The sequence below is a fragment of the Stegastes partitus genome, unplaced genomic scaffold, assembly GCF_000690725.1.
Source record: "Stegastes partitus isolate 25-593 unplaced genomic scaffold, Stegastes_partitus-1.0.2 Scaffold982, whole genome shotgun sequence".
Classification (NCBI taxonomy): domain Eukaryota; kingdom Metazoa; phylum Chordata; class Actinopteri; family Pomacentridae; genus Stegastes; species Stegastes partitus.
This window is the reverse complement of record NW_007578713.1, coordinates 168,292-194,782: the sequence shown is the minus strand read 5'-3', so window position 1 is coordinate 194,782 and position 26,491 is coordinate 168,292. Positions and strand designations below refer to the sequence as shown.

General features: G+C 40.8%; 4 protein-coding genes across 6 annotated transcripts in view; all 4 read left to right on the top strand.

Annotated features, from left to right (window-relative positions):
- The window catches only part of filip1b (filamin A interacting protein 1b), a 60,240-nt gene extending 55,718 nt beyond the window's left edge, over positions 1 to 4,522 (top strand). For 2 of the 3 annotated variants that reach the window (XM_008294646.1, XM_008294645.1), the window contains one exon: positions 3,794 to 4,522. In XM_008294646.1, the coding sequence (XP_008292868.1) occupies positions 3,794 to 3,834 (41 nt within the window). In that variant the 3' untranslated portion in view covers positions 3,835 to 4,522. The remainder of the gene's footprint in view (positions 1 to 3,793) is intronic. The other variant, XR_520690.1, reaches the window with a different exon arrangement.
- Positions 4,523 to 5,224: 702 nt separating this feature from the next.
- LOC103366810 (cell cycle control protein 50A-like) lies at positions 5,225 to 13,487 on the top strand. The gene is made up of 7 exons (XM_008294642.1): positions 5,225 to 5,687; positions 6,866 to 6,985; positions 7,087 to 7,194; positions 8,329 to 8,416; positions 8,905 to 9,051; positions 9,870 to 10,076; positions 12,062 to 13,487. The coding sequence occupies exons 1-7, from the start codon at positions 5,445 to 5,447 to the stop codon at positions 12,253 to 12,255; spliced, it is 1,107 nt and encodes a 368-aa protein (XP_008292864.1). The 5' UTR covers positions 5,225 to 5,444; the 3' UTR covers positions 12,256 to 13,487.
- A 3,492-nt stretch (positions 13,488 to 16,979) lies between these two features.
- On the top strand, positions 16,980 to 18,520 carry LOC103366809 (piggyBac transposable element-derived protein 4-like). Its single transcript, XM_008294641.1, has 2 exons — positions 16,980 to 17,938; positions 18,021 to 18,520. The coding sequence occupies exons 1-2, from the start codon at positions 17,028 to 17,030 to the stop codon at positions 18,445 to 18,447; spliced, it is 1,338 nt and encodes a 445-aa protein (XP_008292863.1). The 5' UTR covers positions 16,980 to 17,027; the 3' UTR covers positions 18,448 to 18,520.
- A 1,067-nt stretch (positions 18,521 to 19,587) lies between these two features.
- On the top strand, positions 19,588 to 26,083 carry LOC103366808 (cytochrome c oxidase subunit 7A2, mitochondrial-like). The gene is made up of 4 exons (XM_008294639.1): positions 19,588 to 19,686; positions 20,021 to 20,110; positions 24,158 to 24,242; positions 25,812 to 26,083. The coding sequence occupies exons 1-4, from the start codon at positions 19,669 to 19,671 to the stop codon at positions 25,868 to 25,870; spliced, it is 252 nt and encodes an 83-aa protein (XP_008292861.1). The 5' UTR covers positions 19,588 to 19,668; the 3' UTR covers positions 25,871 to 26,083.
- Positions 26,084 to 26,491: the final 408 nt, after the last annotated feature.

The following is a 26,491-nucleotide window of genomic DNA, read 5'->3' as shown; positions in this document are numbered from 1 at the left end:
TAGTTTGGTGCGCTCAGAATTGATGTTGCAATCACAGTTGTTGCAAAATTATGACAGCAGCCCATGAGTATGGTGGATCCTACACAGGGACTATTAGAAACCCGTTCCTGTGAACATGTGCGCCACCTTGCACCTTCATTGACTTCCTGCAGTGGAAAGGTATGTTGTGAAAACAGGAACTGCCAATAGCCTACAGCTAACCAACTGATTCCATGGTAATACTACCTTTTTTCCCCAAAAAACTAAATTCTTTAACCCAAACATGAAGGGAGAAATTACAGAGAAAGGTATTCAGTAATCTAGTTGTTCAAAACCGCATTGTTCCTGATCTGATACCAGCTGGGGACCATTTGTTGCATCTCTTCATTCCCCATAGTTTCTATATACACCAGTCAGTCACGACATGAAGCCTACTGACAGGTGAAGTGAATAATACAGATTATCTTGGTGTAATGTCATCTGTCAGGGGATAGGATTTGTCAGGCAGCAAATGAACAGTCAAGTTCATTGAAGTTGATGTGCTGAACACAGGAAAAATGCAACACCACAATCTGAGAGACTTCAACATGGACCAAACTGTGACAGATAGACGACTTGGTCAGAGCATCTCCAATACAACAGGTCTTGTGGTGTGCTCCTGTTAGGCAGTGGTTAATACTTACAGAAGTCATCCAAAGAAAGACAACCGAAGAACCAGAGACAGGGTTATTGGTGACCCAAGACTTATTAGGTAGCATTCTGCTGCTAAGTGGCATGAACATAACGGAAACGCCTTTGTAGTTGGCCCGTCCAGTCAACAAATAGTATTTACCAGCTGTAACTACAGTCCTGTGAGCACATCAGAAATTAAAGAATGCTTGGAATTACCTACCTTGAAGTAGGTACTTGTTACTCCTTTGAAAATGGCCCTGACAGAGGTTTGATAGGGGTAGTTTATGTGGTTGGAACATGTTCAAAGGTTGGAGATGCCAGAGAACGTCTCGCAAGTTCCTGCAGTAGAAAACAGCCTGTTGATGCACACGGGGAGCTTGGAACATGACAAAGACTTCAAGGTGTAGACTTGACCTCTAAATTCCCCAGATCTCAATCTAATCCAGCATCAGTTGGGATGTGCTGGAAAACACTGTCTGTCATGAAGGCCTTACCTCGCAACTTCCAGGATTTATTGGGCTTATTGATTGGCCAGGTGGTTTTAATGTTGTGGCTGTTCGGTGTATATTGGCATGTTAAGTTGTCCAGAGAAGGCAAGAGGCCAAGAAATGAATCAAAGCCTCACTACTTCCTGCCACTGTGCAAAAAGGTGAAGCAAAACATGGCAAAAACGGCTGCTGCCATCTTGTGCTAGTGAAGCTGACCACCAGTGTGCAGCAGTAGTGACCTCGGGGTGGAGTCTTGGTTTCGAGGTCACGCCTCCTGTCCCATCCAAATGTGCCAAATGTGAACACGCATCCCTGAATTTCACGTGGCTCAGTTGCCACCATCTTAAGTGTGATGGACACACACTTATCATTTTCTAGCTAGCTACTTATCACCAACTTTTCCGCACAGCTGTGCTCTTAGCATACAGTGTAGATTACTACATAGGCATTTGATAGGCGTTGCATAGGAGATAGTGAGCATTTAGCTCCCTCTTGTGGACACGTACAAAAATATATAATGGCACAAGATTTACTCCAGGAAGAAACCAATCCATTTACAAATGTGACACCTCCAACTCGTAAACCTGCAGCAGTAGCAGCTTCATACGTCCTCTGATGGCCGTCTACCTGCAAACTCTGATTAAACACACATCAATAAACCACAATTACCTGAAGGCTATCGTGTTTTCTGAAAGGAGACCAGGGAGCCAAAGGAATTGATGTGATCTCAACAAATAAACTCTGCTGCCTTAATTAGAGTCGAGCCAGGAGAATGAGAGAGTGGGAAATCCCGCTGATGTAAGGAAGGCCGGATATTAAACAGTGCAGTGAGGTCTGAAAAGAAGCATCTGGAAAACAGGAGGGTAAACACGAGGAGAGTGTAAAACACTGAATCACACAAGATGAGTGTCTTTGTTTCAGCCGCGGCAGGTTGGCCATGACTCCTCCAAGGCTGCTGCTCAGATTTAGGTGGATCAAATGCTCGTCCTGGGAACAAGATCAAAGGCTGAACAGGATTATGAAAATCACATCAGAGCCTGGTCATACAGTGTCCTGTTCCTCTGAGAAAACAGCTTAGACGATCCGTGTGGGACAACTTTTATGCTGCAGTTCAGCTGGGAGCAGGCTGGGTCATACCTGTGTAGCAGTATAATATAAATATCATTATAAGCATGAGACAAGGAGTTTAACTTGCAGTTATTTTCAATGTTGGTTCATCTGTTCATTATTCATGCAAATATATAATAATTCACTTAGCCTGGATATATATATAAATATGATATAGGTATTTCTCTTATATCTGTTCTTATATTTTTTGCTGATAGACTCTCTCAGAATACAAGTGACATTTGAACTGCTCACAACTTACGTAACATAATTATTGATTAGCAAAACGGATATGACAAAAACATCCTTAATTAAGGTCCACTTACAGTTGTCATGGAGATCGGGATGTAATACGATCTCCATTACAACACAGCAGACTCAGTAAGCTGAAGAAGTCCATGAAATGTGGTCGAAAGTACAAAAGAAAGCTAAAAAGTCGACCTTGCACCAAGACGTTTTTCACAAAGTTCTCAGAACTGATAACCGATTGAAGAGTTCGCTTGCAAAAACCGATAACTCCATCTTCACAAACCTTCAGAAAACCCACTTTTCCATCGTCTACCTGAGACAATATCAAGCAAACTTAAGTTATCTCTATTTTTGTCATGTCATTTCTACTGAGTCAAATCCACTCAACTTCAGTTTGATTGATATTATCTTAAGCAAACAACAAAAAAATAAGTTTTCTGAAAATATACAAAAATGGAGTTATCTGTTTTTGCAAATGAACTCTTCAGTTATTTGTAAGTTGTCCAATTATTTCGGAAATGAAAAGTACCATGATATTTCTGCATTAAAATGTCTAAAAACAACCCAAGCATTTCTCACAGTGGTAATACTGAGAAAAATCAGTAACTTTATTCAATATGTTTTAATAGGGTGGCCTGGCTTGGATCATTCCTCACACATGGGTGGCACAATGTCTTCTCAGTTTTTTTCAGCAAATAATCCTGTTTTTTTTTTTTTTTGGGTCACTCGCTCTAATGATTTGCGTATGTAGGCCTTGTAGAAACACATGAGAGCTATAAACAGTATAATAAGCTTTTTATATGAACCTAAGTTGATTCACATCTAACCAAAGTCATGCTTTATAAAAATTTGTTGATGAAGCTCATATGATAATTACACATTAAATTACACACGACTTTTTTGTCCAAAGTGTCCTTGTTCTGCTCAGGACTCACACCTAGTAGAGACGTCACACTGTGTCCATCTAGCCTTTAGTGTCTGTCTTTTGGCTGTGGGTTGTGGGTCAGTCTTCCTTTGTTCAGCACTTGTTGTCCACTTGTTTCCAGAGTTCTTCAAATTAGGTTTTATCCCCACAATCTGTACAAAAGCTTCAACTACATCCAAAGCGTCATAAGTGTTATAACCTAAATCATGCACACTTTAACTATGAAAACATATGCAAACACTTTTCAGTGACATTAAGATGTTGAAATGACTTTTCAGTGAGTTATCTAAGGTATTAGCTAGAACTTAAATGAAGTTTATTGGTAATAATGGTAATTTCCTTGATGGAAACACACGTGTCTTTACTTGTACAGGTTCACTGATGGAGGCCGTTGCAGCAAACAGCCGTCGCTGAGCTGTGAAGACAGATGAAGCTGAAGGAAGACTTTCTCCTCCTCAGGCTGCTGCCAAATGAGTGAATCACAAGCTTTTACAAAGGAGGGGACGAATATATTTATATGTCCCACTTCTTTATGACCAGCTATATGTTTGTTTGTATCTAGACTTTAAGCCTCATCTGATTCTTCGTTGTTAACAAACAAGTGAAATGAAGAAGCACCAGGTTTATAATCTGATTATTGTGGTCAATCACACATAAGAATAGAGTGAAGACTGTTTTATTTTGAAAAACCAGCAGACGTAAATCCCTAAATATTAAATTCACAGTAATGGAAGACCAAGAAAACTACCAAAGTCTCACATGTAGGAGTGTATAACCAGCAAATGTTTAACATTTGGAGGGGAAATTACTTCTATTATTAAGTAATTGCAGATAAGTTTTCAGCAAGTCCAGTAAGTCATTCGATTGTTGGACTAATTAGGGCTCTAATCTCATTATAAAATGGTAGAATTACTGTGTTTATTATTCATGTATAAATACATATATAATTGGTGCCACTCGTGAGGAAAAAAATCTGAATGGGGTCGAGAAAAAACTAAGCTTTACAGCTATTTGTAGACATTAGATAAAAATTAAAAAAACGTATGAGTTTCAAATACGTCTGGATTCTGACATCATGATTAAAATAATTTTGTGTGGAAGATTCATTCTTTTTATTTCGTTTGTTTCTATTGAATCATAAACCTGGATTTACAAACCTGTTTTTGAAAGATGGGAAATTGGTAAATCAACCATTTGCAGGCATAAAGTGTCTTTGATGTATACTAAACCCAAGTATATAGTTATAAGCCCTTGTAATCATTTTCTGACTACTGTAACACTTTAATGAAACAGACGTATTTATACACAATGACTGGTCACTTCATAGTGATGGGATCATAAATAATGACCATATATGATCTCTGAACTGTCCAACAGTTGATTTATCTGGTAATAAAAGAAACTGTTCTGGACACTATCATAAAAAACAATTTTAGAAAATATTCTCAATTGTTTTTTCTTCTTGTTCAGTTCCTCCTTACAGACAATAAGACAAGAAATGCGGACATTATTTATCGATTTTTTTATTTATTTATTTATTTTTGGACAATATTTTGTTGGCAGTTATGATGCCTTTAAGTTTTTCACGTAAATCAGAAAACAAAATTGGAGTTCTAAAAACATGTATGCACTTCAACAGTAGTTTTGCATATCTTATAAACATAAACACGTAGGTGGTTAAATTAAACACAGAAAACGCTGTCATTGACATTACACCCATTTCCGTGCCCTTAAAAGCAGGATATCTCGATTATTATGCGGGCAGATTTGGTAGCAACAATAATTTCCCACATGCCCAAGAGAACTTGAATGCAGCTGTAAACTTCCTTGAGGAGCAGTCGCTGCTAGCTCTTTAGCTAGTCGCTTTACGATTAAAATAATGGATTAAATCACAAATAACTTCAAACGTATGACTACCTAGCTTAAATCCGCGGTGTTTCCAAATCACTGACACCCAAAAGCTAACGCTGTTAGCTAGCTAACGTCAGCTACAACTTAGCAATCACTCGCTTCGAGCAGCAATCATGATGGCGTCCAGCTACAACGCCAAAGACGAGGATGGACACATCACTGTATCCGGACCTGGCGGCTCGACTCTGCGGAGCAAGAAGCCTGAGAACACCGCGTTTAAACAGCAAAGACTTCCAGCATGGCAGCCCATCCTCACAGCGGGCACCGTTCTCCCTGCCTTCTTCATCATCGGCCTCATCTTCATCCCCATCGGCATCGGCCTGTATGTCACCTCCAACAACATCAAGGAGTTTGAGGTATCGTTGTGTGAAATGGCAAGACAGCAACACCATGAATCCTACATTAAACATGTGTTTATTCAGCTTAATAGTACACATTGTTACACACATCGATGTTACAGTGTTCCCCGAGGAGCTGCTTGTATGCGCATCTCCGTCACACCAAAGTCCATTCAGAAATTGTATATTTTACACAGATTTGTCATAGTGGGAGTTTTTCGTGTCTCATATTATATGACATGGACGTCATTTGAAAGGTTGCGTTCTAGTGGTTCATTCGGCAAATATGTTTCCAGAATTAGCTTTCAATTTAATTGTCAAATGTAACACATGAGCTACGATAGTCATTTGCGCTGGTTTAACAGTGGTGCTATTCACACAGGGGTGTAAACAGGCTTTCTTTGGTGGAGTCTTGTCCTCCCCAGTACTGAATAAATACCAATCCCTCCCCTAAATATACAGGAGAAACTGTGTTAAACTTGTCCTCCTTTTGTGAACCCTGTCACTGGGTCTGTCTGTTGATGTTTCTTGTGACACAATGACACATTATCTGTGGTGTTTCCTGAGGTCTTCTGGTGTTTTGGGTCTTTCATCATCACCCACCTTAACCCAGGTGACCCTGACAGGTAGATCAAGCCTCAGTTAGCATTATGCCACTCATGGGTACCATACTGGGATGACTGTTAAAACACAGCTATGAATGTGACTGAGACACATCTGAAATGTGTCAGATGAATGTCTGAAACATTGTTCAGGCTTCACTGAGTGTATTCAGGACTTAGCAGAAACATTAATCCACCTACTGATTTCCTATTTTGCTGCCCACGGCTGGCTGTGAGTCAGATTCTTTCCTCCGAATTGAATAAATACCTGCAGCATCACACAGCAGCAGAAGCAATAAGTGCGTCTACACAGCAATAATCTCATTAGGACACGATCCGTCAAGATCCATCTGTTCCACACAGACTCCAGGTTTATATGGTAGAATAATTTGTATTAAAGCTTCTCTGGATGAATCCTGAGCTCCATCAGAGCTATCAGGACTGTTTTTTTTTTTTTTCCACTACTCCTCTATTGTTGTTGCCATGCTGCAGGGTGAATGTAAGGACTGATGAGATGCGTTCATGATGGCACTAAATGATAGATAAAGGTTTGTGTATTTACACAGAGTTAATAAGTTTGTTTGCTGCTTCCAGATTGATTACACAGGAGTTGACATGTCCAGTCCCTGCTTCAACTGCTCCCAGAACTTCAGCTGGAACAGCACAAGGCCTTGTACCTGCACGATACCCTTCTACCTGGAGCAGCCCTATGAAGTGAGAATTATCGTTTCACGTATGCAAATATTCCAAATACAGCCAGGCAGCAACCGGTTGGATAGATTTATCATTTATATTTGTCTTTAAATCTTCAACAGAGCAATGTCTTCATGTATTACGGCCTCTCCAACTTCTACCAGAATCACCGTCGCTACGTGAAGTCAAGAGACGACAGCCAGCTGAATGGAGACATGGACTCTCTCATGGTATGAGTTTATTGAACTTTATTTTTTCTTTCTGTTTTTCTACTTTTTTTTCCTGTTTATTTTGCACCGTGGGGCCTCGGAGCACTGTTTCCTCTACATTCATGTAGGAGTGGCGGGCTGCCATTCACGATCAGCCAAGATCTTGTGTTAATTACTCGTAAGGGCGCGGCCTTGAAAATGACATCACGTCAAGCAGCCAGGCACCAGGTCAGAGAGTCAGAGGAGGGTCGTCTTGGGAAATAGAGCAGCGACTTACCGGTGAAAAGGTAGACTTATTAGCTTAAGGTAACTCAGAATAGATTTTACAAGTTAAATAGATTTTCCCAAAACATTGATGGCCCGCTAACATTACGTACCACATCGGTCTCTTAAGTTAATTGGGCCGGGGCCAACTTAGTGTCGCTAACGTGAGTAAACTAACTGATAGCATTGAGCTAACATCTACACGCCATGATAGAACTGCTGACTGCATCTTCAGATAAGCTTGTTCAAATATTTCTCTAAGAAGAGAAAGACACCTGATGAAGGTGAATAGGGTAAAACATTTAATAATATATCATCAGACACAAACTAGAAACAATTTTTAAATGATTAGGGTGTTGGAAATTGAGAGAAACTGATTATTGTTTCCATTTGTAGGTGAAGACCGACTTGAGAAAGGGTTAAGGGTTAGGGTTGAAAACATTTACTCAGTGCTTGTTGGCAGCCCGCTGACTTCTCGATACATTCAAGGTGATTTTGATGCATTATATTTAAATGCATTCACTGGCAATAGTGCATCAAACTACGCTGAACAATCTCCCTGTAGTCTGAAGCTTTCAATAAGCAGCCAGACTTTTAAAATCTTTTGTTTGTTAGAAAGCTGACATCCCCATCTGTGAACCTTTACTAAGCTCCGTTAAACCTCAGTTTTCATAATTATTTGTGACTTGTCATGATGAAGACTTCAGAATCGCTTTTGTGTGATTGTCCAAATAAGCAAAAAAACAAGCCAACCAGCTCCATTCAATTTTTACAGCTCCTGTTGTGAGTTAAGCGCCCAAGTTGTGTGTGTTGGTTCAGAAATGTGCCTGTCGCAGCTTCAGCATGTGGTGTCGTTTATCTCATCTTAATTTTCATCCTCATCTGTCACAGAGACCCAGCAAGGAGTGTGAGCCGTATGCTTTTCACGAAAACAAGCCAATTGCACCGTGTGGGGCCATCGCTAACAGCATGTTTAATGGTGAGCAGACACTCGCTCTTTATTTTAGAATTATTGCATTTATTGGCTTTTTAAAAATGTCTTATGAAGAACATATGAAACTGCCAAATAATGAAGAATAAGAACAACACATGCAGTCAGACACACAGAGAGGCAGTAAAAGTCGGAGGGTGATCTCATTGGGATCAGCTGCACAGCTAAATAAACACATGTGACTTATCTGATTTGGAGTTCTGTCAGACCGACGGACAGTTAATGTGACCCCATATGAGTTTCTTTTGTTTGAGATGTTGCATCTCTAATGCAGAAGGATAAATCCCTGAGCTAACAGACTGATAGTTTGTTATTGTGATGTTTATTTCCTGAAAAACTGTTATTGTGCTCTCATGCAACATCAGAAAGAGCCATTACAGAATCAGGCTGAATTACCATTTTGAAAATGTCTGACAGTGCCTGAAGCTAGAACTCCAAAAAGAGGACAGGATCCACCATCTTTACTGTTCTTGCAGACACACTGGAGCTGTTTTACAACGACCCCAACGGCACAAAGATCCCGATTCCTCTGACGACCACAGGAATCGCCTGGTGGACAGACAAACATGTGAAGTTCAGGAACCCTGGAGGCAACAACCCGAACCTCACAGCTGTTTTTCAAGGTATCAGCAGCAGGTTTTTGTAGCACATCTCCCGTAGCGGTTACTGACCTTTTCCATTTAACTTTGGTCATTAGGGTTGACTGCTTAACCAACTTATTACTGGGTTAATATAGTGATTCATTTTGATTTTATGATTATCAAAACTTGAAAAACCCACATGCTCCTCCTCTTAGATTTATTCCTTCATACACCATCCTGCTGCCACAAATGCTCACTGAAGCACCAGGCAAGGATTAATGCGCTGCTAAAAACAGTCCCAAGCAAATGCTTAAAAAACTATGTTGAATAAAGCCAAACTCCTCATGTGGGAGCCAATAAACCACCTACAAAGGGTCGCTCGTCTCACGATTTAATGTCAGTGTTTTGGCATTAAATGTTTCCCTTTGACAGTAATCAGCTCGACTCCATTTCTGCAGTTTTGTGCTGTTTTTAAAGATTGTTTTGAAGTTTTACATGAAGAACAGTGAGAAGGAAGCCTGTAAACTAGAAACACAGACTTTGACACCAAAACTCAGATAACATGAAGATCTTTCTTTAAAAAAATTTTCTGTTTCAGTACAGTTTCTCTTCTTGCAAAAAGAAAGCTGGAAGAAAAACTAGAAACTTATTCTTAGCATAAAGATGGAATATGAAGGATTTTGCCGGCCATGTTATTCCACATCTGCCGGAGACCTTTTCATGGATAAACTGGTTGAAGCGGACAGAGCAGTGAGACGTTTCTGTCTATAAATACTCCTTGTGGTTAATCACTGATCAATAATATTGTCAGTGAGAAGGCTCTGCTTCATCATCACTGCCGGTGTCTCCTTCCACTTCAGGAACAACGAAGCCGGTGAACTGGCGCCGGCCCGTGTACGAGCTGGATGCTGATCCAGAGAACGACGGCTTCATCAACGAGGACTTCATCGTGTGGATGAGAACCGCCGCCCTGCCAACCTTCCGCAAGCTCTACCGCATCATCCAGAAGAAGAACAACATAGTTCCTACTCTGCCCAGAGGGAACTACACTCTGGAAGTGGTCTACAGTATCCTTCATGTGAAGCTGCACACACCGCAGCAAACCAGATTCTTATTAAATCCAACAGAGCGGAGAGCAAAGACATGCAGATGAGGCCTTGTGCTGAAACACAGAAAACCGCAATGAAACAATATAAATGGCTGTTTTTATGATGCTGCAGAGCCATGAAAAGCTCCACATCTGTTCAGAGAAAGACATTGAATATAAAAATGAGTAACAAACGCTATTGTGCTAAGTGAGCTAAACAGCAAAATTGACCTGGATGAGAAAACAGCTGGCAAGCTTTATCTGGAGAAGAAAATCCATCCATCCATTATCTATACACCGCTTAATCCTCACTAGAGTCGTGGGGGGCGTTGACCTCCGAGCAGCAACTTACACACTGAAAATGTCAGGTTGTGTTGAAGCTTTGGATCGTGCAGTAGAGGAGGCCTGATGTAGTCTTTCAGCGAATAGTTGGAAAGATGTGTAAAGAATTTGCAACATTTGCTTGAAAGTTGCAGCATTTAGGTACAAGATACAAACAACAGATTGAAAATGTGCAATTCTTTGGGACTTTCAACCCACAAATTTATGAGGACTGTGCTCAGTTTCTCTTCAGAACTCTACATGTTGGTTAAGTTGTGACAGCCACATTAGTACATCTGTGGAGAGCACAGCATTGTTTTCCAGGAATGAATGTGAATAGCAATAGGTCATAAATATCATACAAAAAACTGAATATAATATCCATCCATCCATTATCTATACACCGCTTAATCCTCCCTGGGGTCGCGGTGGATGGAGTCTATCAATATAATATAACTCATCTTAAAACTTTGTGTAATCATCAATGCCGGGACTATTTGAGCCTTTAATTTAGACTGACTGTGTCTTGCAGGACTCTGATGCCTGATGTCGATCCGTTTTCTGACACAAACATCGTCAGTCGTAGTTGATTTGACACTTTTTTTTGTACTCAGAGCGCGATGTGCCTTTGACATTGACTTGACCGATGTATCGATCCGTTCCACTTCACATGAGCTTCTGTGATATAAGTCCTGCAACACCACATGCTGCTAACATCTGGTTTTAATGAGTTCAGTGAGCTCCTCAAGAGTGAAAATATACTCAGGCTTCACCTGTTGAGCACTGATTATCAGAGTTTGTTTATTGTTTTTATCACAAACTTGACAGACTTTTTTCTTTTGTGGCAAATTAGCCATTGTAATGATAAAGTTTTCATCTCTGCATGTAAAATTGTTCAGACAACAACAAGTTTCCCCAATTTCTGTTTTGCAGAGACAGGGTCACAGCATCCTTGTCTTAGTCACATCCAACACGACTGTGATTAGTTTAAAGAAATCCAGACAAGCCACAGCTTTTTTGCCCCCCATCAGCAGAATGATGGTGAGCTGCAGCCAGACCGTTATGTTCTGCAGAGTTGGCTTACAAAGTGAGACTGTCTCCTTTAGAGGTGAACTGGAGGTCCTGTAGAGGGCACTGTTTGTTTGGTTTGATTGAAAGCTGCAGCAGTTTCACCAAGGTTTGCCTTTTGTTTGTGTGATTTGCAGAACAGGGTCTCCTTAATGCAACATCAGCATCATAAAGCAGCATTTTACGTAAACACTGTCTCAGTTATTACTTCAGTCGGTGTCCACAGGGTGACACTTTATTTATCCCTGAGGGGAAATTCTATTTTGTTACATGCACGTTTCTAGCCCAAGAATAAAGATCGAAATATAATCAGAGCAAAATTAAAAAATAAAGGATAAAAAGATACATAAAAGGTTATAGATAAATAGATAGCAAAGTACAAAAAACAAATATCAACCTCTAAAAAAAACAAGAAAACATATTTACACATACAGTTAAGGTGCAGATTGTTTGAATTTGAAATTGAATTACATTTAGTTCCAAGTCAAGGAACAAAGCAGAAGTCAGTGCTGACAAACTGAGTTCTCTGTTTGGTCTGTAGACAAACTGTTTCCATCTTTAACCAGTCGAACCCAGATTATCCCGTCCGCAGCTTCGAGGGCAGGAAGCGAATGATCCTGAGCACCATCTCCTGGATGGGAGGCAAGAACCCGTTCCTGGGCATCGCCTACATCACCGTGGGCTCCGTCTGCTTCTTCCTGGGCGTCGTCCTGTTGATCATCCACCACAAGTACGGCAACCGCAACAACAGCGCCGACATCTCCAACTGAGACACGACGTCCTGCGCTCCAGCTCACCTCTGCTGCAGCAAACAGTGATCCTGTGACACGTCTGTGAGGGTTAATCCAGAGGACAGAGCAGATGCATTATAAAAATGGACATAAAGTAACTTCTTCAACCATCAAACGTGAGTTTTAGTGTTTTAAATTTTGAACAGTGGTCGATTATTTGGCAAAGTGAGAGGAAAAGAAGCCTGAAATCGACAGCCATAGTCAAGATGAAAGAAAAATGAGAAACATCCTGTGGAGGTCAGACAGTTACACACAAACTACACTGTTTGCCAAAACATACATCATTCAACTCAACAAACAGTTGTTGGGTTATAAAAGTCAGTCAACAGACAGTCATGTTGCCAAAGTGCTATCAGCAGAAACACTAATCATAGCCCAACCAAGGGAAAAACAAGAAAATCTGCTTAGGAATGAGTCTGGATATTGTAGGATCTCTGACAGTGCGGTTGCGGTGAGCTGGACTGTTGCATGCTGGTTAGCCAAGATGCTGATCTGATCACCGAGCTGCTCTAGCAGCTCATCTTTGTGCCTCGTTTCGTCTGTAACGTTGTCCTGCTTTCAGACTGAATCTGTGCTTTTGTGAGTCGTCGCACTTTAAAACGTGCCGAATGAATCCCACACCAGAGGGAACACAACATGTTCGCAGTTTGGAAGCTGTACAGAAAACATGTTTATTTTTTTGTATTTATTTTCGGGGGGTTTTATTAAATGTTTGCATCGTAAAGCCAGTATTTGCACGCCAGACCTCAGGGCTTTGAGTCTAAAGTGGGTTTAAAGGTGGATGGAGCTGTGTGTTGTGAGTGTGTAAATATTAACCAGAAAAAGGTGCATTGACTCGATGTCGTCGCTTCATTCCTTGTCGTTCACATGCAGTAATAATAGATTATCAGTACAGCATGACCGAACAGTAACGCAGTGTCAGTACATGTGATTAAATGTGTTTGCCACTTAACATTCACGCTGCACAGAGTGAATAAACGTTTTACAGCCACATTCTGCCATTTTCAGCTGATCCAAGCTGAAGCTGCAGCCAAATACGTGTTGAATAGATGCTGCATGTTGAAATGTGATGAGTAAAAATGTGTTTTGTTTTGGTTTTTTTTTTTACCATATTTTATTGAGATAAACTGAGAGAAGCACTGGATTTGTTTTCGATACTCCACCTGTGTTGTGTTGTTGCTTTAAAAGAATAAATTTGTCATTTAAAAACATGTTTGGTTGGTCTGATGCTTTGCTTTATTAGCCTCATATTCAAGATGTTCCTCAATTAAATTATTGATGAGTGAATATTTTAAATTATTCAAATTATTTTTTCTTTTAACGCTGCACAATAAGCCTTTAATGATACTTTCAAAGGAAATTCCCACAATTCAGCAGCACAAAACAGGCTAAACCTGCTCATAGAAATCGTCTGATTGTGGTGAAAGTTGAAAATTAAACTCTCCGGATAAATCAAATAAAGAAAGTTTTCCAGAATTAATTCTTGTGGGCTGTGAATGCAAGGAAAGCAATTTTTAAGCTTAAAGATGGCAGATGTAGAATGGCTTTTTCTTTTTTATGAAAACATTTATCATAGAATAAGAGCTCCAATGTGTGCATTGTGTAGTAATAAATTATATTTATCATAAGATTAAGCACAAGAAATACCAGGCATATTACAGTCAGGCAGTATAAATAGTGGTGGCTACAAAAACCCTATGTAACAGAATAAACATCAACATTAAGTGCAATATTTCATTCAGAAAATGTTTCATTCAGACCCTTTGGAGAGCCTTCTTGTCTGCTATTGTTCAGCTGGCAAACCAAACACACATGCAGTAACCGAGGATGCTCTCTATGGAGCAGCGACAGAAGGCCACTAGCAGCTTCTGCTGCAGGTTGTTGTTCCTGATGACGCTCAGAAGGTGCAGTCTCTGCTGGGCCTTCTTCACAGTGGTTGCTGTGTTTGTGCTCCAGGTCAGGTCATCTTTAATGTGTACACCCAGAAAGCGAACGTCAGAAACCCTCTCCACAGAGTCCCCACGGATGAGCAGTGGCTGCATGTCTGTCTTCTTCTTTCTGTTGTCCACAATCATCTCCTTTGTTTTAGCTGTGTTGAGGATCAAGTTGTTTTGTTGACACCACACTGACACTTGTTCCACCTCGTCTGGGTATGCAGTCTCATCCCCCCCAGAGATGGGCCCCACCACAGTGGTGTCAAATTTTATGATGCTATTACAAATCTTATGATGCTATTATGCCACTGCAAGGTGGCTCAGTTGGTTAGCACTGTTGTCTCGCAGCAAGAAGGTCACCGGTTCACATCCCAGTGAGGACACCCAGGATTTTTCTGCGTGGAGTTTGTATGTTCTCCCCGTGCAGCATGGGTTCTCTCCGGGCTCTCCGGCTTCCTCCCACACAGTCCAAAAAAATGTTGAGGTTAATTGGTGACTCTAAATTGTCCGTAGGTGTGAATGTGAGTGTGCTTGGTTGTCTGTCTCTAAGTGTAGCCCTGTGATACACTGGTGACCTGTCCAGGGTGTCCCCTGCCTTCACCCTGAGTCAGCTGGGATAGACTCCAGCCCTCCGTGACCCTAGTGAGGATTAAGGTGTATAGATAATGGATGGATGGATGCTAGTGTGGTGGAGGGGAGCACAATCATGAGCGTAGAGGGTGAATAGCAGTGGGCTCAACATGCAGCCCTTCGGGAGCTGGTGCTGAGGCTGATGGCCGAGGAGAGGTGGGGGCCTATTTTCACCCTCTGGGAGCGGTCCGTCAGGAAATCCAATATCCAGAGGCAGATCGAGTGGGACACTCCCAAGTCTGACAGTTTAGTTACCTATCTGCTGGGGAGGATGGTATCAAACGCAGAGCTGAAGTCCACAAAGAGCAGCCAGGCGTAGCTCCCCTGCTGCTCCAGGTGGGACAGAGCAGAGTGGATGGCTGTAGCCACAGCATCCTCTGTGGAGCTGTTAGCTCGATAGGCAAACTGGTGACGGTCAAACCCAGGGGCAAGACAGGAACTGATGTGGGCCCGGACCAGTTTTTCGAAGCACTTCATGGCTATGGGTGTTAGTGCCACTGGGCGATAGTGGTTCAGTCCACTAATGGTGTTCTTCTTCAGGAGGGGGACAGTGGTGGAGGACTGCAGGCATGGAGGGACAGCAGCCTGACTTAGGGACTGATAGAAGATGTTGATGACGACCCCAGCCAGCTGATCTGTACAGTCCCTCAACACCTGTCCTGAGATGCCGTCAGGACCCGCGGCCTTCCTCGGGTTCACCGCCTTCAGCACCCTCCCATCTTAGCACTAGTTCTTTGTGTTTCCACCACCAAAGCACCGGCTCCAGGCTCTCACAACTGTTGCTTAGCAAGCACCGACTCTTTGCTGGGCCACAGCTAAGCACCGAGTACGTCAGGGGCTGGGGGAGGGGGTATCACAGATGTATAGGAATGACTCCCCGGACACACGGAAGTTTTGCACAAACTGTTGCGCGCTGAAGTCCGGTACAATTGTGTCCCACCGGCTCTCGGACAGTCGACCCTTTACGCACAGGTCCCACCCTTGTTGCAGATTTAGCCAATCGGATTACACACACTCTTTGGCGCTAAAACGTCCGGTCAATGGACAATCGATCACGCCGGTGTTAGGATGCCAAGATTGTTTTTTTGTGGAGACAGAGGAAGCCCTGCTCAGCTGCTCAAAGCATTTAGCGCGTAAACTGTGCGTAACACCTGCTTAGTTCATCTTGCTTTTTTGGAGTTTTTTTGGGATCGTTTCGGAGCGCAAAAACATGGCGACCCGTACAAAAAAGAGAAAGTACACGTTAGAGGAGGCCGTGGAGGCCTGCATCGGCCGGGACAGCGACATCTCAGATCAGGAGCAGTCGGAGGCAGAGAGCTACGGTGTGGACTCAGCTGACGAGGACACGCTTTTGCTAGAAGAGGATTCTGTTCTCGTTGGGTAAGGGTCATTTTATTATACTTTGGACGTTATTTTAGAAAAAAAAAAAAAAAAGGTGAGTGGGGTGTGTCAGTAATACTCAGCTGGTGAGAGCTCACAACTAAACCTGTGTAAGTTGCAAGTAAAGCATGAAGTTTGTTTTTCTCTTTTATAGGCCAAGTGATGACCCAGAACTTCAAACGTTTGCTGAGTTTTTTGTTGAAGAAGATGGTAATGCTGAGTAAGTGATTATGTTTTGTAAAAATTATTATTTGAATGTAATGTATTGTAAGTCTATTGAAAGCTGTACAAGACTGTTCAGGCTGTAGGTAACAATGACAGAGTCAGAGAGTAAGATGTGCATTGCAAGGTGCACACTTTCCTCATCTGTGGGGGGTCTTTGTGCCTCGGTAGCAGGAGGCTGCAATATGCATTCTGGAGTCATAAAGTAGTGCTTCTTCTTACGCAGTGTAGTGCTATAATATTTTATGTGTGTGTGTGTTTTTTTTCAGACATTCTTCACAACCTGAACCCAAATCAAGTCCCTCCAAAATTCCACGTATGGAGACAAGAAGTAGTAGGGGACGGGGGAGGGGAGGAGGGAGAGGAAGAGGGAGAGAACGTCGGGTCAGCCACACAAACCCTTCCTCTGCGGAGGGGAGGTGGTGTGGTACTGAGGTACCAGACATTACACCCACCCTTCCCCCCTTTTGTTCAGCACGGCCCCCTGGATCCCAGCTCAATGGCACTGCAGACTACACTGCTTTACAACTGTTTCAGCAGTTTTTTACAACCAAAGTTTTAAAGACTCTGATAACCAATACAAACATGCATGGAAGAACTGCATATAGCCCGTGGGTGGACATTACACTCAAAGACGTCTTCTCTTTTCTGTCAGTTGTCATTTACATGGGAATCGTAAAAGTACCATCTCTAACTGACTATTGGAGACAGGGGAGGTTGTACAGTTTGTCATTCCCTGGGTCAGTCATCAGTGGAAAGAAATTCCTTTTAATTCTTCATGCTCTTCACCTCAGCAATCCACGTGATGACGCTAAAAATGAAAAAGCAAGAGGCACTGCTGCGTTTGACCGCCTGGGGAAAATAAAGCCGCTGTACAACGAGATCAGAAGTGCATGCCGCAACAATTATCAACCTGGCCAACATATTTCTATTGATGAGAGGATGGTTGCTTCAAAGGCTCGGACTATATTCAAGCAATACTTGAAAAGCAAACCTGTGCGATGGGACTTCAAGCTGTTTGTTCTGGCAGACTCGGAATCAGGCTATACATGGGACTTCTTCGTGTATGAGGGCAAAAACAGGGAGCCCAGTAAAAATGGGTGGAGCTATGACTCCGTTGTGAACCTGTTGAACACAAATTTACTGGGCACCGGCTACAGGCTCTACGTGGACAATTTTTATACCAGCCCAGCTCTGTTTCGGCATCTCTTAAAGAAAAACATCTCAGCATGCGGCACCATCAGGCCCACTACACAAGGATTCCCCAGAACAACAGACAATGCCCTGGACCCCAAATCTCCGCGCGGCAGCATCCGATGGATTCGGAAAGACCCCCTGCTCTTTGTCCAGTGGAAAGATACACGTGACGTCTCATTGTGTTCCACCATGCACACCGCCCATGGAAAAGAGACAGTGCAGCGCAGGGTAAAGGACAATGCAGGCCAGTGGTCAGTGAAAGATGTCCCCATCCCCCCAGCCATCAAAGACTACAACAAGTATGTATAATGTAGTGTTCATTTTGCCCTCTTGAAATAGTATTTATATGATTCTAATCTATATGTGATTTTTTTGTTTTAGGCACATGGGTGGAGTGGACCTGTCGGATGCCCTAATTGGGTATTATGAGGTTCTCCACAAGACGAAAAAATGGTACAAGACTTTCTTCTACCATTTTCTGGACATCGCCATCGTGAACAGCTACATCCTTTACAAAGGGCAGTGCAAAACTAAAGGAAACAAACCGATGCACCACAAAGCTTTCAGAGAAACTCTGGTCTTGGAGCTGGCCGATGCAGGATCCACCCAGGCACCACGGCAGGAGGAAAGAAACATGAATCATCTTCTAGTGCACATCAGCAATAGCGGGGACAAATCTCAGGGCAGGCTAAGGTGCAGGAAGTGCCTTGCAAAAACCCCTGTAAAATGCTCAACATGCAACATACCCTTGTGCTTTATTCCAAACAGAAACTGTTATAAGAAATGGCACACAGAATACAAGTTGTGAGTGTCATAGTGCTAAGAATAGGTGTGTAGTTTTAGTGTTTGTGAAATATACAGTTAGCAGTGTTTGTGTGAATTTTAAAAATATATATTTATAGTTGCCCATAACACTTGTTTTGACTCTTTTTTAAAAATGAAAAATATATATTTTGCTTGTATGATGAAATAGGAATTTCTATAGCTAATAGAGTGACTCTGTGTCCAAATGTGGATTCCTCTGGGTATAAGCTTTCAGTAGAGCCCTCATTTATGTCTGTAGGTTCAAGCATTTAAAAGATATTGCACTTTTTCCATACATTTTCAGTGGTGTCCAATTTGGAAAAAAAAATAAAAATCTTTTTTTCTGTGTGTATTGAAATGGAATAACTTTTTACTAGTAGCACCTGGAGTGATTCTGATTGCTGTGGCTAAAACTAGAGAGTGTTGTCTTTACAAAAGGGCAAGTTGTATATACACTCCATAAGGGTCAATAACAGCATTCATGTTAATTTGATGTCATTTCACAGGTGGTTGCATTAAAATGACCCGGAATGATAACGGGCTCAAATGTATTCATACCCTCCCATTAAAGAAGGAAAAAGACAGGTGTCACTGAAATAAGTTGAAATTGACAAAAGTAATAATAAATAAAAATGTAGTGAAAATCATGGCATTGCTTTTGAATTGTGGTTCAACACAAATATTAGAAAAACAAAACAAAAAACAAGCATGATGGGACCCATAAACTATTTTTTTTGTTGAACAACCCTGTGAGCCAATCACTGCAATCAAGTGTTTTCTGTAACTCTCAGTCAGACTTCTGCACCTGTTGACAGGTGTTTCAATTTGGCCCACTGCTCATCAGCAAAGTGCTTTAATTTATCTGGGACAGTTTTTTTTTTTTTTTGAATTATTCTTTTCAACCACAATTCAAAAGCAATGTCTTATTTCACAAAATTATAATTTATCATTAAAAAAAATATTACTTTTGTTCAGTTTCTAGTTATTTGAGTAACTATTGTGAATTTTGCATTTTCTTTAATGGAAGAGTATGAATACATTTGAGGACAACTGTATGTAAAGTGATTGGCTCCATGTCTTGTGCGCTCCGCCCTGTTGGGGGCAGCACAGTGCGCAGGAGGAACAATCTGCCGATTAAAAAGAAAGAAGAAGAACAAGCTGAAACCGGAAGCAGAGTTTTCCGGTGTCCTTGCACGACAGAGTGGGCTGTAGACGGACTGTAAAGATGTTCAGAAACGTTCTTGTAAGTTGATTGTACTCTGTTACCCTGTCTTGTAGTTGTGTTACTTAGCTGAAGAATGGAGTATATGCGTTTGGAAACCAGTAGTGGGGATAAAAGCGCGGCTACAATTAGCCGTAAACTGTTAGCTCGGGGTCAAAGCTAGGTAACGTCAGGATGTCGCCACAAGAGGTACCATCAGCTCCGCATCCCTGCTCGTTTGACCTTTTCTATTGTCTGCGGTTGGTGTAAATGGTGTTAAAATATGTAGGGGTTGCAATATTTAGCGACAGAGGCTTCAGTATGCTCTTCGTGTCCTCATGTGGGGGTGACTTTGCTGCTTCCTTGCTGTTTTCAGGCGCTCCAGCAGGTGGCGCGGCGGACCATCTGCAGCTCTGCCCGGCGGCAGGTGGAGAATAAAGTTCCGCAGAACCAGAAGCATTTTCAGGTAAACTAACCAAGCTCCACAGCTTAAATACACATAATCTCATGTCCAGCTACAGCATTAGACAGCCGTCCACCACATAACTTTTCCTTTAAGTGTAACCCAGCAGACTTCAACTTCATACTGTCCTATGTCCAGCTGGGTTGTAGTCTTGCTTTCTCATTCAAAAGTCAGTCTCTTTTTTCAGTCCAACAGAATAATAAATAATGTTAAAATGATCACAGCCTGCACCTTCATAGTGAGGTGAACAATGTCTCACACCGTCTTTCAGCAAACAACAAAACAGTGATCAGCAGTAGTGCTCTGTTTCCTGCAGTATATACATTAAACATTAACAGTAACAGGCCACAGAACAACTTGACTTGATAGTTGTCTTTATTGTTACCAAACAACCACCGCCACACGGATAATCTGTGGTCACCAACACTGTGTTTTAATGTAACTTAATTCACAGTGTAGAGTTTATTTACATATTTGTCTGGTTCTGTTGTCAGACAGCTTTAATGGTAATTTAATATTGACCCATAAACATTAAATAGTGCTGCAATGAGGACCGAATGTTCTTTTATGTTTGCAGCATGAATTTAGATTGATGACTACAGCTCTGCTACAAGCAACCACCGACAAAAAAATTACAGATTGTCCAACCCTCACTGAGGTGATTTGTATCTTTGTTGTGTAAAAGCTCCAGTCATCCTGAGAAGGTATTTCAAGCTAAATTTAATCTGAAGGAATTTGCAATCTCATTCTTTCATCCCTCCATTCAGACTAAAGCTCTGTTGTTTACCTCCCCAAAACCAAGCTTTTCCAAAAACACCTCCAGAGTGTGTGGTTGTGTAAATGCTAGCCGGGTGTTTCAGTGTGTGCTGGATAAACTGAGCGTTTACGACGATTGCTCTGTGAGGGACGGAGGCAGCCTTCGGTCACTCCTACCCTTCCCTGTGAATAATTTTAAAAGCAGATGAATGCAATAGATGCTGTCAATAACCTGAATTCATGCAGGTTTTGTCAGACGACATCCTGTCTGTGAAATGATGATTTCGTCAAGTTTTGTTGTTTGTCTGCTGAAAAAGATAGTGAGGAAAACATCACATGGAAACAGGGTTTTATTTAGTTAGATTGCTTAATATAGACATAGTATCAGATTCTATGCTTGTCCTCCTTTGTGACCTCAGTACTTGCTATGCTACTCTGGCAATGGGTAATGAACTAGTTTTTTTCTTCTGTAGCATGCAGTTAAACTATCATTATATGATTGTATTATCTTATGGTTCTGCTAAAAAAAACCAACAACATTAGCTTATAGTAGTAACAGTGCACACGTCGAGGTATGAGTTGGACTGAAAATGGCCCAGTTTGTAGCCGTTATTGTAATTAACCACAGTGACATCTGCTGGCCAAATCACTGGTATTACAGTTGAATATGTGAATTAAATCATCGAGTGGTCAGAATACAGGTGGTCCCACTGCTGACAGTATTATGTGGTTCAATAAAACCTGTGATATGGAAGCTGATTACTTTTAATCTGAACTCTGTTTTTAAATACTCAGTCAGCATTAGAGTAACATCACATCTTCACAACTAGAGCTGCAAGAACGATTCAATAAGTTGTCAACGACTGAATTAGTTTCCAGCGTTCCCCCTCTGTAGCAGTAAGATGGATATGTTTTGGTTGTGGACAAAACAAGACACTGGAGAACGTCATCTTCAGCTCTGAAAAACACTGACTGCCTTTTTCTATTGTTTTATATAAAAAATACTTGTCATAGTAATCCCAAGTGAAAATTATTGTTAAAACTCGGTCAAGGTGTCTCATTTCATCTGAGAGTTTATTTTATATTGGTCATACAGCTGCACATATTGATACAAAAAACACCTCAGATATCGTAGTAGTTTTATATCGTTAATTAATTATGCATTTGTTTGTAAGGACTGGACTTTTAGAAACTGTTGCCTCCAAACTTTTAGGCTGTAACCTTAAAAAAATGTAAGTTTTGTGAGAAATATTTCTGATCACGGCTGTTGAAAGTCCAAAAACGGACTTAAACGTTGTCTTTAAAGGTCCCAGAAACACAAAGAGAGAATTTAGAAATGGCTAAAAACAGACAGGACTTTTTCCTTTAACCAGGCCAAAAAAAAAGTAATATTTTTTGGCAGCGGTTTGGAGAGATCAAACCAGAAAAATGTGAGCTAAAAATATATGTACTCTTATTTGCTGCACTGCGTGGAAAAGAATATCTACTCCATGATGGTTTCGTATATGTTTTAACTTTCGATAGTCAGTTTTCAGCTTGTCAGGATGCAGCTCTGTGTCCTCAGCAATAGACAATGTGTTTATCTTCTAATACATATTGATATTTTGTGTGACACTTGCTGAACGTTGCATATTTGCATTTCTTTAGCAGCACTTCTTCTCATGAAGACCTGAACTCTGTTACTGTCAGTTTAGCTCCACAGATAAGTAGCCACACGTGAGAGAACTAATTCTGCATGTTCTACTGTTTGTTTAACTTGCAGTGAATTAGCGACTAATTGCAACACTTAACGGAGTATCATAAGTAGCGTTTATTTAAAGGATTTAAAGGAGAAAAGGTCAGGAGGCTGATCTCAGTTGTTGGAGAACATGATTTAAACAGCTGTACACGGTAGACTAAACAAAGTTGTTTGATGGCTGGTTTGTTCTCTTGCTCTGGTTGTGACTGCTGGAATATGCTTTGTGTAACGTCAGCAAGAGTGGCTGCATGATGAACTGTACCAACTAAAACCATTTTGGGAGATTTTCTTGTTGGTTGCTTTGCCCAGATCATCACAAGGAATTAAAAAAAAACACACACACACAAGACCTCTGAACCACCATAAGGCCAATTTTAAATCTGTGATATTGACCAGTGATATAAATCTCCTAAATGTCAGTGTGGCTGCTTTGAGGAGAATATTGTTTGTGCCACAGTACTGTCAGAAGGCACAGTTTTGCCTTTGGTACCAATATGAAGTGACAATAAGTTGACCCTCTAAACTCCAACCAACTTCTTGGGTAGTCTTTGCTCCTGGCACATTTTGACTCACTGCGGGGTAGTTCATCCCTGCATTTTGTGCATTAATATTATCATTCAATTCAGTTTTATTTAAGCCTTTATCATGCCGGGTCATTTTAATGCAACTGCCTGTACAATGACATCTCCAAATTAAAATGAATGCTGTTTTTGACCCTTATGGAGTGTATGTTAAGTTTGGCCTTTTTTGTAAAGATAACACTCTCTAGTTTTAGCCACAGCAATCAGAATCACTCCAGGTGCTACTAGTAAAAAGTTATTCCATGTCAATAATCACAGAAAAATAAAGGTTTTGATTCTCTCCTACATTTTTTTTTGTTGAAAATAAAGGAGCATAAAGCAGCATTAGGAGGTGGGAACTAAAACACACTATCTCAAGGTTTAGAGTGCTGCCGTCAAATTGACCAAGTATGAAAAAAAAATGTCAGCAAATTTGAAGGTAATAGGAGGTTAAAAGTTCAGTTTTTGAGCCGCCACTATCGCTCACCTGGTTGAGATGGCGACCCATGTACAGGAGCCACAGTCCCCGACGCAGCGGCCATGGGTTCGAATCCCGCTTTGCTGCAGTTCATTCCCTCATTCTTCTCCCCTGCTTTCCTGTCTGTCACTCAACTGTCCTATATAATAAAGGCAAAAAGGCCAAAAAAATAACTTTTTTTTTTTGCTACTCTTCATATCAACTCTAGAAAGATGTTTCACTAGGGTGAGGCTTATAGGATGAGGCTTAGATTTAGTCCTGATCAAACACACATGAAACACTTGAATGCCATTTGAAGTCTGATGATTCTTTCTGTTCTATACATGGGGTCCTTTTTAAAGAATTGCATTTTGGAGTTTAGAGGGTTAATTTAACATGAATGCAAACTGCTTCTCCTCTGACCGTTTCCGGTGTTTATGTAGACACTGTTTGAATAAGGTAAGCTTCTTTTCAGATTTAAATATGTGTAAATTGGATGTGAAATGTTTGCAGTCTCTAACTTTTCCATCGTGTTGCAGGATGATAACGGTCTGCCCGTTCATCTAAAAGGAGGCACCTCTGACGCCGTGCTGTACGCAACAACGATGATGCTCACCGCCGTGGGTGAGAACAGCTTTCTTCTTTGTACCTGCTTTGAACTCATTCAAGCATTCATTTTCATAAGCTGTAGCAATTATTTTTAGAATAGAAAACTGCTTATTGTGAAGGTTATGAAGTCATTTCGCCAAATTAAAACAAAAAAAGTTCACACCTGACTACCTCACTTGACATGTTTATTTTTTTGTGCATATGTATTATATATTAAGTAAAATGTGAACATTTTTGGTCACAGGAGTAACTTAAAAAAAACTTAAAAAGGGGTGGGCTCAGGTCAATTTTTGCATTGTTTTCTTCTCGCCAATTTCTGGAGCAATGTTTTGAAGTGCCATAACTTAACAATAATGTAGCTAGAGTCCTGAATTTTTTTTTATTCTACCAAAGCAGGGTTGCATTATTGAAGACCACATGTACAGTCGTCCTGAAATGTATTCACACCCTCCCATTAAAGAAGGAAAAAAATAGCTGTCACTGAAATAAGTTGAAATTGACAAAAGTAGTAATTAATAAAAATTTAATGAAAATCATGATTTTTTTTTTTTTATTATTTTTTTCAACCAGAATTTAAAAAAAACAATGTCTTATTTCACTACATTACAATTTAGCAAATTTTTATTTATTACTACTTTTGTTCAGTTTCTAGTTATTTGAGTGACGATCGTGAATTTTGCCTTTTCTTTAATGGAAGGGTATGAATACATCTGAGGACGACTGTACATGTCAGTGAGCCTGCATAATCCCAGGAAGTTTTAAACAGCCAGTGTCAAAGTTTGAGTGCATATTGGAATCGACACTTTGACCACTTTAAACAAAGCTGATCCAACCAGGGATCTTCTAGTGTTTTAACTGAAAATGTGTTCCAATCCTCAAAGACTTAAAGGCTCAAGCGGGTCACATTTCCAATAATATTTGTGAAGGCTCTGATCCATGTGGCTGTGCTCTCATGTGCTTGGAGCGAATGAGTTCCACTGTTGTGAACTCAGTAATTTGTTCTTTCAGTAGGTCACTTTATAATAAACAAAACTCGACTAATTCAATCTATAAAAATGTCCAAATGAAAACAGATTCCCACCATATTTTATCCAGAGCTCGAGGTGACGTCTTAAAATGCATTTAATCTGATGAACAGCCAAGAGATTGTTGTCAAGATGTTACAGCTGACATTGACTTTCTCAGCTGCTGATCAACTGTTCTGATATTTAGACTAATAGACTTTTTCACAGCAGTAAAAAGGGGAATTGTTTATATACAAAACATTTAATTAGACCAGTTCCAGGACTCTGATGTCAGCTTAACTGGGGACATTTGATAGGACACGATGGTGTTTTGTCATAATGTCATAATTAATTATTTTGATCATTTTCCATATGCACAGGGCAACATGCCACACTGTACAATGAAATTCTGACTTTGCAGAAACATTATGAACATAAAGATGACTGTAATGATATGTACCTAAAAATAAAGAGCAAACAAGCATTCCCAGAAGGAGTGCCTCCATTGTGTGCATCATTTTCAAGAACACAGCTGTTTATCTACATTTTAATGTTCTCCTTTAACATCTTGTCCTTGCAGGAGTTGGATACGTTGTGTATGAGCTGGTGCAGGCAGCGTATCCTCAGAAGAAAGACTAACTCCTCCGCCCCAGCTGTTTACGTCCACTTCCAGCCGCTCCACATTGTATAGAAAGATATTACTGCGTCTTTCCCGGGCCGAGTGTTACCTGTCAAGGTGCGATATTGTTTCATGTTCATGGGATCAATATTTATTTCTTGTACTCTTTCTTTGATGACCTGAGGATCAATAATAAAGACAAATCTAAATGCCTCTCATGGCTAAAAACCCTGCTCATGGCTCTCGACTCTTTTGTGGATGCAGGTAAGACATCTGGTCTTATGATGGGGGTAGACGATGGGAAAGAGAAATTATTGGATCTGTCATTGGACCAGAGTGTCGACAATAGATCGCTTAATCAATCAACTGAAAATGAATCTTCAACTATAGTTTTGGACATCTTTTGCAGCTTCTTAAATGTGAGGTTCTCAGCCTTTTTCAAGATGGCAAAATCAGATTTGAAACTGAGCAACAAAAAAGAAGCTATTACAACATTCCTCCTCCCCTAGAGTTGCAGCTCTACATTAAAAAAAACCTCCTTATTTGACCTATTAATCCGGAACTCCTTCAGACTGTGCCAATGAAAACTTTAGATACTGAAAATGAAGCTGTGTGTGGAAGGACTTTGAAAAAGTTTGTTC

Excerpts from the sequence above, each read along its gene's own strand:
- LOC103366809 (XM_008294641.1), top strand. The coding sequence starts at position 17,028 with ATGCATGGAAGAACTGCATATAGCCCGTGGGTGGACATTACACTCAAA. Across the intron at positions 17,939-18,020 it reads GCCATCAAAGACTACAACAA|GCACATGGGTGGAGTGGACC; the intron begins GTATGTATAATG and ends TTTTTGTTTTAG.
- LOC103366810 (XM_008294642.1), top strand. The coding sequence starts at position 5,445 with ATGATGGCGTCCAGCTACAACGCCAAAGACGAGGATGGACACATCACT. Across the intron at positions 5,688-6,865 it reads ACAACATCAAGGAGTTTGAG|ATTGATTACACAGGAGTTGA; the intron begins GTATCGTTGTGT and ends TGCTGCTTCCAG. Across the intron at positions 6,986-7,086 it reads ACCTGGAGCAGCCCTATGAA|AGCAATGTCTTCATGTATTA; the intron begins GTGAGAATTATC and ends AATCTTCAACAG.
- LOC103366808 (XM_008294639.1), top strand. Across the intron at positions 20,111-24,157 it reads AGAACCAGAAGCATTTTCAG|GATGATAACGGTCTGCCCGT; the intron begins GTAAACTAACCA and ends ATCGTGTTGCAG. Across the intron at positions 24,243-25,811 it reads GATGATGCTCACCGCCGTGG|GAGTTGGATACGTTGTGTAT; the intron begins GTGAGAACAGCT and ends TTGTCCTTGCAG.